Source organism: Hemitrygon akajei, chromosome 9, assembly GCF_048418815.1.
Source record: "Hemitrygon akajei chromosome 9, sHemAka1.3, whole genome shotgun sequence".
In the NCBI taxonomy this organism is placed as follows: domain Eukaryota; kingdom Metazoa; phylum Chordata; class Chondrichthyes; order Myliobatiformes; family Dasyatidae; genus Hemitrygon; species Hemitrygon akajei.
The window spans coordinates 20,639,866-20,652,995 of NC_133132.1; the positions used below are offsets into that span (position 1 = coordinate 20,639,866).

Here is a 13,130-nt window from a genome sequence, read left to right on the forward strand (position 1 = left end):
ATGTTGACTATCCCTAGTCAGTTCCTGTCCATCCAAACACTTACATACCCGGTCCCTTAGAATACCTTCCAATAACTTACACACTACTGATGTTAGGCTCACAGGCCTATAATTCCCTGGCTTATTCCTACAGCATCTCTTAAACAGTGGACAACATTAGCTATGCTCCAATCCTTTGGCACCTTACCCGTGGCTAAGGACATCTTATGCATCTCTGCTAGGGCCTCTCCAATTTCTGCGCTGGCAAGTTTGAGGGAACACCTTGTCAGGTCCTGGGGATTTATGCACCCTAATTTACCCCAAGACAACAAACACCTCCTCCTCTCTGAGCTGTAAATGGCCCATGACCTCTCTGCTTTCTGGCCTCAGCTGTACAGACGCTATGCCATTTCCACACGCAAAAATATACCTTTATGATCTCCCCATCTCTTTCAACGCCTGGCATAGATGACCACTCTGATCTTCAAGTTGTCCCTTGCTATCATTTGCTCTTAATGTATCTATAGAATCCCTTGGGATTCTCTTTCACCTTGTCTACCGGAACAACCTCATTCCTTCTTTTAGCCTTCCTGATCTCTTTCTCAAGTATTCTCTTGCATTTGTTTTATTCATCAAGTACCTCACACATCTGATCGACAGACAGCGCAATAGCCACAGCACCACACACCGTCCTTACACATCTGGAGAAGAAGGATGCTTATGTGAGAATGCTGTTCTTGGACTACAGTTCAGCATTCAACACCATAGTTCCCTCCAGGTTTGACAAGAAGCTCAGAGACCTCGGCCTTTACCCTGCCTTGCTCAGCTGGTACCTGGACTCCCTGTCAGATCGCCGGCAGGTGGAAAGAGTGGGCTCCCTCACCTCTGCCCCTCTGACCCTCAACACAGGTGCCCTTCAGGGCTTCATCCTAAGCCCCCTCCTTTACTCTCTGTATAGCAGATCTTGTCAAAATATGGCCGCTAGGATGCCTTCTTTGTAATTGTATCAATATGTTGTAGATCTACAGCGATGTTGACACTCAGGAACTTGAACTTTTGAAGGCTTCCCACTTACCAGGCATACCTTTGCTCCTCAATTACCTATGATTCTTTGCCCTCTCACTTTAAACCTACCCTCTACCCTGGGAAAATCCTTCCCATGCCCCGGATAATTTTATAGAGCATTACACGATGATCTCCAAGCCTATCTAATCTATCCTTGTAATTGAGGCATTATTCTGGTGAACATCCTTTGCACTGTTCTAGTGCTACAGCATCCTTTTCATAACATGGTGACCAGAACTGGACACAGCATTCAAAGGTAGCCTCACCAGGTATTCAGAATCAGAATTATTATTACTCACACGCTGTAAAATTTGTGTTTTGTAGCAGCACTACAGGGCCATACACAAAAAGAAACTACAGTGTGGTGGTCATTGTAAATTAGGCTAGGGTTGCTGGGTGCTGCAGCTTGTAGGGCCAGAAGTACGTGTTCCACCCTGTATCCCTAACTAAACCAACTCCAAACACATAGTGAACAATGAGGTTCATGGACTGTTCAGAAATCTGATGACAATGGGGAAGAAGCTGTTCTTAAAGCATTGACTGAGGGTCTTCCAGTTCCTGTAGCTCCCCTCTAAATGCAGTAATGAGGAGAGGGCATGGTAATGGTCATTAATGCTGGATGCTGCATTTCTGAGGTACCGCTTTTGAAGACGTCCTGTGGTGTGGAGGGCTCTGCATGTGATGGAGGTGGCTGGGTCTACAGCCCTCTGCAGCCTCTCGTAGCTTCTGCATTGGAGGCTCTACACCAGGCTGCAACACAACCGGTCAGAACGCTCGTCAAATCTTGCCAAACTCTAAATCAAGTGGAACCATTTATGTGCCCTCTTCATGTTTGCATCAATGTGTTGAACCCAGAGACTCCAAGTTGCTCACCCCTAGAGACATAGGAAAGTACAGCACAGAAACAGGTCTCTTGGACCATCCACTCCAGTTTAACCATTTAAACTTCCTACTCCCAGCTAGCCGCACCAGGATCATAATGCTCTATACTCCTACCAACCATGTACCTATCCAAACTTCTCTTAAACGTTGAAATTGAGCTCGTATGCACCACTTACACTAGTAGCTCTTTCCACACTCCCATGACCCTCTGAGTGAAAGGATTTCCCCTCATGTTCCCCTTAAACTTTTCTCCTTCACTCTTAACCCATGACCTCTAGTTATAAAATGTTTACCCTCTATTATCTGCTTGCCTTATTTACCAAAACCAGGTCTAAAATGTTTTCTCCTCTAGTTGGACTCTCCACATGCTGGATGCACTGAAGAAATGCTGCTCAATCTAAGCCTCCTATATTAAGGAAACTCTAACTAATGGAATGTGGGTTTCTGTGGCCTGGTATGACTAATATCAATTAATCTATAGGGAGATGTTTATTACTGTCTACTTTATCAATGCTCATTGTAATTTTATACAGCCCTATCAGACCCCCTCCCCAATCTTCCCTGCTCCATGTCTTAATGAAGTGGAAGGGCGACGACAGCAGAAGACCACACTGGGTTCCACTCCCATACCTAATAATTTTTATAAATGCTTTAGGACTTCCAGCAGAATTGCTCACAGGACTTTTGACATCTGGCATTTAACTATGTGGGTCTAAGAGATGCTTTTTCAACCAGCACTCTCCTGCTATAACTTCAAATTTTCAGTGGCCTATCTCCAATCCTGGCCTGGGTCACTCCATTTACACCCTGGAGTTACCACTGAATTTAACTAACCTCATCCTTCTTTCACTTTCTCCCTATCATGTCACGTGTAGCACAATGGCTTAGTGATTAGCACCAGTAATCACTGATTGGAGTTCAATTCTGTAAGGATATTATACGTTCTTCCCGTGACTGAGTCGGTGATCCGGTTCCCTCCCACATTCCGAAGGTATACGGTTAGGGCAAGCTCTACTGGCACTGGAGGCTTGGTGATGCTTGCCGGTTGCCCCAACACAATCCTTCGGCTGTGCCGGTCATTTACACAAACGACGCAGATTTCACCATATGTTTCAATGTACATGTGACAAATAAAACTAATCTTTAAACCTTTAAGTGCAGTTTTGAATGGAATAATTGAAAAGCTTCAGAACTCAATCCTTGCTTTGGGTAGTTACTGTGCACACTATTGGAAAAAGTATTTCACCACACATGACCTGGGGCTGCCAATGAAACGTTATATTGTGATGTAAAGTATTCTGCACATCCATTCAGTTTTCTTACTCTCTACAACAACGATAATTCTCCATATCAAATAAAGCATTTATTGACCATATTATTCTTCAGCTCCTAGATTCCTGATTACGCACATGAGAAGTTAACAAAATTGAGTAGCTTGCTCTGGCCTGCCCATGGGGTTGGGCTGCACTGTTTCCCCATTTGACTACCCGCAATGTAGAACATCAAACAGTACTGCTCAGGAACAGGCTCTTCAGCCCACACCATTCCAAATTAAGCTGAATCTCTTCTCCTACGCATGATCCGTATCACAAAGTTGCCCCCCAGCCCCCATTCTGCCCCAGTACACCCGTGACTGTGTGGCCAAATTCCACTCTCACTCCACCTACAAGTTTGTAGATGATACCACTATAGTAGGCCATATCTCAGATGACAAGTGCTAGAAGGAGATAGAGATCTTAGTACGTGGTGTTTGAGAGCTTTGAAAGCTTCAAGTTCGGCACATCATGGAAACAAGCCTGCCCTCAATGAACTCTTATCTACGTAAAGCAGACAGACGCCACCCACCCTAGGCATTCTCCCCTCTTCCATCGGGCAGAAGATGGAAAAGCCTGAAAGACAGCTTCTACCCTGCTGCTATAAGATTATCAAATGGTTTCCTACCTCACGATCTGCCTCATTAAGACCTTGCACCTCATTGTTTACCTGCATTTCGCTTGCACTGTAGCTGTTACACTTTGTTGTTTTACCTTGTTCTAGCTCAGAGCACTGAGTAATGAACTGATTGGTATGGACAGTGTGCAAGACAATCTTTTCACTGTATCTCTGTACATGCAGCAATAATACACCAACTGCAATTCCAAGATCCTCCATTCCCTGCATATTCATGTCTCTATCCAGAAGGCTCTTAAGTGTCATATTGTATCTGCTTTCAGCATTCCCCCGAGCAGGCCATTCCAGGCACCTACCACTCTGTGAGCAAAGGAAACTTTGCCCCGTACATCTCCTATAAATTCACTCAGCCTTGTCTTAAATGCATGCCCCATAATATTAACATTTCATGGGAGAAAGGTTCTGGCAGTTTACCTTATCAATGCCTCTCATAAAGTTATAAAGGATGACTGGAAAATTGCAGATGTCACTCTGCTATTTAAGAAGGGTGGGAGGCAGCAGAAAGGAAACTATAGACCTGTTAGCTTGACATCAGTGGTTGGGAAGTTGTTAGAATCAATTGTTAGGGTTAAGATAACAGAGTACATAGAGGCACATGACAAGATAGGCCAAAGCCAGCATGGTTTCCTGAAAGGAAAATCCTGCCTGACTAACCCACTGCAATGTTTTGAGGAAATTACAAGCAGGGTAGATAAAGGAAATGTACTAGATGTGGTGTACTTGGATTTTCAGAAGGCCTTTGACAAGATGCCACACGAGGATGCTTAGTAAGACAAGAACATAGAATATAGAACAGTACAGCACATTACAGGCCCTTCGGCCCACAATGTTGTGCCAACCCTCAAACCCTGCCTCCCATATAACCCCCACCTTAAATTCCTCCATATACCTGTCTAGTAGTCTCTTAAACTTCACTAGTGTATCTGCCTCCACCACAGACTCAGCCAGTGCATTCCACGCACCAACCACTCCCTGAGGTAAAAACCTGCCTCTAATATCCCCCTTGAACTTCCCTCCCCTTACCTTAAAGCCATGTCCTCTTGTACTGAGCAGTGGTGCCCTGGGGAAGAGGCACTGGCTGTCCACTCTGTCTATTCCTCTTAATATCTTGTACACCTCTATCATGTCTCCTCTCATCCTCCTTCTCTCCAAAGAGTAAAGCCCTAGCTCCCTTAATCTCTGATCATAATCCATACTCTCTAAACCAGGCAGCATCCTGGTAAATCTCCTCTGTACCCTTTCCAATGCTTCCACATCCTTCCTATACTGAGGTGACCAGAACTGGACACAGTACTCCAAGTGTGGCCTAACTAGGGAGGCAACTTCCAGGGATCTGTGGACACGTACCCCCAGATCTATCTGCTCCTCCACGCTACCAAGTATCCTGCCATTTACTTTGTACTCTGCCTTGGAGTTTGTCCTTCCAAAGTGTACCACCTCACACTTCTCCGGGTTGAACTCCATCTGCCACTTCTCAGCCCACTTCCGCATCCTATCAATGTCTCTCTGCAATCTTCGACAATCCTCAACACTATCCACAACACCACCAACCTTTGTGTCATCTGCAAACTTGCCAACCCACCCTTCTACCCCCACATCCAGGTCGTTAATAAAAATCACAAAAATTAGAGGTCCCAGAACAGATCCTCGTGGGACACCACTAGTCACAACCCTCCAATCTGAATGTATTCCCTCCACCATGACCCTCTGCCTTCTGCAGGCAAGTCAATTCTGAATCCACTTGGCCAAACTTCCCTGGATCCCATGCCTTCTGACTTTCTGAATAAGCCTACCGTGTGGAACCTTGTCAAATGCCTTACTAAAATCCAAGTAGATCACATCCACTGCACTACCCTCATCTATATGCCTGGTCACCTCCTCAAAGAACTCTATCAGGCTTGTTAGGCACGATCTGCCCTTCACAAAGCCATGCTGATTGTCCCTGATCAGACCATGATTCTCTAAATGCCCATAGATCCTATCTCTAAGAATCTTTTCCAACAGCTTTCTCACCACAGACGTAAGGCTCACTGGTCTATAATTACCCGGACTATCCCTACTACCTTTTTTGAACAAGGGGACAATATTTGCCTCCCTCCAATCCTCTGGTACCATTCCCATGGACAACGAGAACATAAAGATCCTAGCCAGAGGTTCAGCAATCTCTTCCCTTGCCTCGTGGAGCAGCCTGGGGAATATTCCATCAGGCCCCGGGGACTTATCCATCCTAATGTATTTTAACAACTCCAACACCTCCTCTCCCTTAATATCAACATGCTCCAGAACATCAACCTCACTCATATTGTCCTCACCATCATCAAGTTCCCTCTCAGTGGTGAATACCGAAGAGCAGTATTCATTGAGGACCTTGCTCATTTCCACAGCCTCCAGGCACATCTTCCCACTTTTATCTCTAATCGGTCCTACCTTCACTCCTGTCATCCTTTTGTTCTTCACATAATTGAAGAATGCCTTGGGGTTTTCCTTTACCCTACTCGCCAAGGCCTTCTCATGCCCCCTTCTTGCTCTTCTCAACCCCTTCTTAAGCTCCTTTCTTGCTACCCTATATTCCTCAATAGACCCATCTGCTTCCTAATCCTCATGTATGCTACCTTCTTCCACCTGACTAGATTTTCCACTTCACTTGTCACCCATGGTTCCTTCACCCTACCATTCTTTATCTTCCTCACTGGGACAAATTTATCCCTAACATCCTGCAAAAGATCCTTAAACATCGACCACATGTCCATAGTATATTTCCCTGCAAAAACATCATCCCAATTCACACCTGCAAGTTCTAGCCTTATAGCCTCATAATTTGCCCTTCCCCAATTAAAAATTTTTCTGTCCTCTCTGATTCTATCCTTTTCCATGATAATGCTGAAGGTCAGGGAGCAGTGATCACTGTCCCACAGATGCTCACCCACTGACAGATCTGTGACCTGACCCGGTTCGTTACCTAATACTAGATCTAGTATGGCATTCCCCCTAGTCGGCCTGTCAACATACTGTGACAGGAATCCATCCTGGACACTCTTAACAAACTCTGCCCCATCTAAACCCTTGGAACTAATCAAGTGCCAATCAATATTAGGGAAGTTAAAGTCACCCATGATAACAACCCTGTTATTTTGCACCTTTCCAAAATCCGCCTCCCAATCTGCTCCAAGAACCCATAGAATTACAGGGGAGTTACTAGCATGGGTGGAGCATTGGCTGATTGGCAGAAAACAGAGACTGGGAATAAAGGGACCCTATTCTGGCAGGCTGCCGGTTACCAGTGAAGTTCCACAGAGGTTGGTGTTGGGACCACTGCTTTTTACGATGTATGTCAATCTATGGGATTAATGGATTAATGGATTTGTGGCTAAATTTGCCGATGATACAAAGATAGGTGGAGGAGTGGGTAGTGTTGAGGAAACAGAGAGCCTGCAGAGAGACTTAGATAGTTTAGGGGAATAGACAAAGAAGTGGCAAATGAAATACAATGTTGGAAAGTGTATGGTTATGCTTTTTGCTGGAAGAAATAAATGGGCAGACTATTATTTAGCTAGGGAGAGAACTCAAAATGCAGAGATATAAAGGGACTTGGGAGTCTTTGTGCAGGATACCCTAAAGGTTAACCTCCAGGTTGAGTTGGTGGTGAAGAAGGCAAATGCAATGTTGGCATTCATTTGTAGAGGTATAGAATATAAGAGCAGGGATGTGATTTTGAGGCTCTATAAGGCACTCGTGAGACCACACTTGGAGTATTGTGTGCAGTTTTGGACTCCTTATTTTAGAAAGGATATACTGACATTGGAGAGGGTTCAGAGAAGATTTACAATAATGATTCCAGGAATGAAAGGTTTACCGTATGAGGAACGTTTGACAGCTCTTGGGCTGTATTCCCTGGAGTTCAGGAGAATGGGGGGTGGGGGGGAATCTCATAGAAACATTCTGAATGTTAAAAAGCATGAACAGATTAGATATGGCAAAGTTATTTCCCATGGTAGGGGAGTCCAGGACAAGAGGTCACGACTTCAGGATTGAAGGATATTTAGAACAGAGATGCGGAGAAATTACTATAGTCAGAGCATGGTAAATCTGTGGAATTTGTTGCCACGGGCGACTGTGGAGGCCAAGTCACAGGGTGCATTTAAGGCAGAGATAGATAGGTTCCTGATTAGCCAGAGCATTAAAGGGTATGGGGAGAAGGCAGGAGAGTGGAGATGACTGGAAAAATTGGATCAGCCCATGATTGAATGGCAGAGCAAGACTTGATGGGCCAAATGGCCTACCTCTGCTCCTATATCTTATGGTCTTATCCAGTCTCTGCTGGTGTTGAATTCTGAGGCTGTGATGTATCCAGATGAAAGTATAGGGTCCTATTGGCCTCGCTCACGAGGCTACAGAAAGAGCGTGGGAGGGGAATTACAAGTGGTGGACGAACAGTATCCCACGGTCACTGCACATTTCAGATCTGTGTACCTAGAGTCATAAGGAGAAACAGGCAACACACACACAACTGCTGGAGGAATTCGGCAGTCCAGGTTGCATCTATGGAAAAGAGTCAACGTTTCGGGGGTGGTCTCGGTCCGAAATGTCAATGGTTTACTCTTTTCCACAGATTCTGCCTGGCCTGCTGACTTCCGCCGATATTTGTGTGTGTTGCTTGGATTGCCAGCATCTGCAGATTTTCCACAGCACAGAAAGACTACTAAGTCCATCCTGACCATCAAACTTTCATGCACGCTAATTCTGCATTAATCACACTTCTTATTCTCCAGCATCCTCAATTCCATCCAGATTTGGGGGAATTTACTGGAACCCCTCACGCGTCGGAGAAAACCCGAGAATTCAAAGGCAACCTATGGGGTCAGATCCAGAGAGGTGGTAATGAACCCGGAGTTGTGAGGCAATTGCACACTGTACTGTGGATGCAGGAGCCACGATTGCGAGAATCCGGGAGAGACGGTGCCGGTGCCGGTGCCCGGGGTCTGGGGGACGATGGCCAGGCCCCTCAGCCCGCTGGCCTCGCCCCCTCGGCCCACCTACAGCCCTGCGCCAATCAGGAGGAGGCAGGCAGGGCCGGGCAGTGGCGCCGGAGAGGGAGGAGTGAGTGACGGCAGAGAGGGGCAACTGCTGAGAAATGTCGGCGGAAAAGCCAAGCCAAGCGGCCGCCGGCCCGGGTCTGGGCCCCGACTGCAGCCTCAGCGCCGAGCAGCTTCGCCGGCTCCTGTACGGCAAGGAGATCAGGTGAGCCGCCGGCCGCCGGCCCGCCGGGAAATGTAGTACCGTTCAAACGCAATGGAGGCCGAACTGCGCCGGCCGACTGGACGAGGCCATTAGGGCGAAGGGGGCTACCTAATGTCACCCCATGGTCACCTCACGGACTTACCCCCTCAAACCCGCGTGACTCCTCCTCACGGACTTACCCCCCTCAAACCCGCGTGACTCCGCCTCACGGACTTACCCCCTCAAACCCGCGTGACTCCTCCTCACGGACCTACCCACTCAAACCCGCGTGACTCTCACTTTCTTCCCGAGTGTCACCTCACGGACCTATCCCCCTCAAACCCGCGTGACTCCGCCTCACGGACCTACCCCCTCAAACCCGCTTGACTCCTCCTCATGGACCTATCCCCCTCAAACCCGCGTGACTCTGCCTCACAGACCTACCCCCTCAAACCCGCGTGACTCCGCCTCACGGACTTACCCCCTCAAACCCGCGTGACTCCTCCTCACGGACCTACCCCCCTCAGACCCGCGTGACTCTCACCTTCTTCCCGAGTGTCACCTCACGGACCTATCCCCCTCAAACCCGCGTGACTCCGCCTCACGGACTTACCCCCTCAAACCCGCGTGACTCCTCCTCACGGACCTACCCCCCTCAGACCCGCGTGACTCTCACCTTCTTCCCGAGTGTCACCTCACGGACCTATCCCCCTCAAACCCGCGTGACTCCGCCTCACGGACTTACCCCCTCAAACCCGCGTGACTCCTCCTCACGGACCTACCCACTCAAACCCGCGTGACTCTCACTTTCTTCCCGAGTGTCACCTCACGGACCTATCCCCCTCAAACCCGCGTGACTCCGCCTCACGGACCTACCCCCCTCAAACCCGCGTGACTCCTCCTCACGGACCTATCCCCTCAAACCCGCGTGACTCTGCCTCACAGACCTACCCCCTCAAACCCGCGTGACTCCTCCTCACGGACTTACCCCCTCAAACCCGCGTGACTCTCACTTTCTTCCCGAGTGTCACCTCACGGACCTATCCCCCTCAAACCCGCGTGACTCCGCCTCACGGACCTACCCCCCTCAAACCCGCGTGACTCCTCCTCACGGACCTATCCCCTCAAACCCGCGTGACTCTTCCTCACAGACCTACCCCCTCAAACCCGCGTGACTCCTCCTCACGGACTTACCCCCTCAAACCCGCGTGACTCTCACCTTCTTCCCGAGTGTCACCTCACAGACCTACCCCCCTCAAACCCGCGTGACTCTCACCTTCTTCTCGAGTGTCACCTCAGGGACCTACCCCCCTCAAACCCGCGTGACTCCTCCTCACGGACCTATCCCCTCAAACCCGCGTGACTCTCACCTTCTTCCCGAGTGTCACCTCACGGACCTACCCCCCTCAAACCCGCGTGACTCCTCCTCACGGACCTATCCCCTCAAACCTGCGTGACTCTGCCTCACAGACCTATCCCCCTCAGACCCGCGTGACTCCACCTCACGGACCTACCCCCCTCAGACCCGCGTGACTCCACCTCACGGACCTACCCCTCAGACCCGCGTGACTCACCTTCCTGAGTGTCACCTCACGGACCTACCCACTCAAACCCGCGTGACTCTCACCTTCTGCCCGAGTGTCACCTCACGGACCTACCCCCTCAAACCCGCGTGACTCTGCCTCACAGACCTACCCCCTCAAACCCGCGTGACTCACCTTCTTCCCGAACTCCCGAGGGTCACCTCACGGACCTATCCCCCTCAAACCCGCGTGACTCTTACCTTCTTCCTGAACTCCTGCGGGTCGCCTCCCCTGCCTTCCACGTGTTCCACCCAGCCCTTTACGCGGTATTTAGTGCCCCAGCAGACTGGTTCCTCGTGATCTGTGGACAGGGACAGAAGCTGAGAGTATTACAGGCGGACGACCCGACCTGACGCGGATTGGAGTGCCTGGACAGGCTTAATGTTGACTCCATAATGTGACGAAAACAGGAGGAAAGATTGTCGGATGCCAGAGAGGTTGAATGAAAGTTACGGCAATGGCCAACTAGTTGGTAGGTCTGGATCACCATGACAGACTGAACTCCAGTACTGTATTTAGCTCAGAAGAGTACTGGCACAGTTTGGCTCACAATTATCTGCTAAACTAATTAAATAATGATGGCATATACTTGTTACTCCTGCCTGCACATGGTGCTATATTCCTTATGTTTCTGCATGTTCATGTGCCTATCTGAGGGCTTCTTAAACGCTTTTATCATATCTGCCTCCGTTACTGCTCCAAGCAGTGCGCTGCAGGCTCCCATGGTGTGTGTATATGTAAAAACAACCACCTCACTGTAATCATCTCCTTCGAACCTTATTCCCTCTCCTTCGACGTGTGTCCTGTAGTAGACCCGGGGAAATAGTATTGGATGTATCGTTACTTTACGAACTTCTCTTGGAGAGGAAACATTTCTAGCTTGTCCAGTGTTTCCTTATAGCACGCGACCTCTAGTCCAGGCAACCTGGTAAACTTCTCCAAGCTCTTGACATCCTTTCTTTAGTGGAGCAACTAGAACTGAATGCGGTACCCTAGTCGTGGCCTAACCAGAGTTTTGTAACAGAATTTCCTGACTACTGAAATCAATGCCCTGAAAAGTGATAAGGGATTTCATAGAGAAGACAGAGGAGATTCTTTGGACGTGAGAGAGACACCAGGGTATATGCTGTCCTCGAGGTGCCAGTGTCAGGGAAACACAAGAGAAACTGGCAGTACTTTTCTGAAGCAAATATAGAATGGATGGCTAGCTTACAGAACACCCAAAACAGGGTCCAAAAATTCTAAAGAGGGAGAGTGAACGGCTGGAACTAGTGGTATATATCGGTATCAACAACATAGGTAGGAAAAGGAATGAGATCCTAAAGAGAAAATATTGGGAATTAGGTAGAAAGCTGGAAAGCAGGGCCTCAAAGCTAGTAATGTCTGGATTGCTGTCCTTGCCACGTGCCAGTGAGGGTAAGAATAGGATGATTTGGTAGATGATGGCATGGCGAGGCATTGGTGCGGGGGGGCAGGGTTTCAAATTTCTGGATCAATGGGATCTCTTCTGTGGAAGATATGACATGTACAAAAAAAGACAGGTTATACCTGAACTCGAGGGGGACTAATATCCTTGTGTGCAGATTTGCTAGAGCTGTTGGGGGAGGGGGGAGTTTAAACTAATTTGGCAGAGGATGGGAACCGGAGTGATAGGGCAGAGGATGGGGACCGGAGTGATAGGGCAGAGGATGGGGACCGGAGTGATAGGGCAGAGGATGGGGACCGGAGTGATAGGGCAGAGGCTGGGAACCGGAGTGATAGGGCGGAGGATGGGGACCGGAGTGATAGGGCGGAGGATGGGAACCGGAGTGATAGGGCGGAGGATGGGACCGGAGTGATAGGGCAGAGGATGGGGACCGGAGTGATAGGGCAGAGGATGGGGACCGGAGTGATAGGGCAGAGGATGGGGACCGGAGTGATAGGGCGGAGGATGGGGACCGGAGTGATAGGGCGGAGGATGGGGACCGGAGTGATAGGGCGGAGGCTGGGAACCGGAGTGATAGGGCGGAGGATGGGGACCGGAGTGATAGGGCGGAGGATGGGAACCGGAGTGATAGGGCGGAGGATGGGACCGGAGTGATAGGGCAGAGGATGGGGACTGGAGTGATAGGGCAGAGGATGGGGACCGGAGTGATTGGGCAGAGGATTGGGACCGGAGTGATAGGGCAGAGGATGGGGACCGGAGTGATAGGGCAGAGGATGGGGACCGGAGTGATAGGGCAGAGGATGGGGACCGGAGTGATAGGGCATTGGATGGTGACCGGAGTGATAGGGCAGAGGATGAGGACCGGAGTGATAGGGCAGAGGATGGGGACGGGAGTGATAGGGCAGAGGATGGGGACCGGAGTGATAGGGCGGAGGATGGGGACCGGAGTGATAGGGCGGAGGCTGGGAACCGGAGTGATAGGGCGGAGGATGGGGACCGGAGTGATAGGGCGGAGGATGGGGACCGGA

General features: G+C 49.4%; 1 protein-coding gene across 3 annotated transcripts in view; it reads left to right on the forward strand.

The window, feature by feature from the left end:
• Window positions 1–8,938: 8,938 nt before the first annotated feature.
• The window catches only part of upb1 (ureidopropionase, beta), a 260,500-nt gene continuing 256,308 nt past the window's right edge, over window positions 8,939–13,130 (forward strand). For 2 of the 3 annotated variants that reach the window (XM_073055580.1, XM_073055582.1), the window contains exon 1: window positions 8,940–9,114. In XM_073055580.1, the coding sequence (XP_072911681.1) occupies window positions 9,008–9,114 (107 nt within the window). In that variant the 5' untranslated portion in view covers window positions 8,940–9,007. Of the gene's footprint in view, window positions 9,115–13,130 lie in introns of all 3 variants that reach the window. The other variant, XM_073055581.1, reaches the window with a different exon arrangement.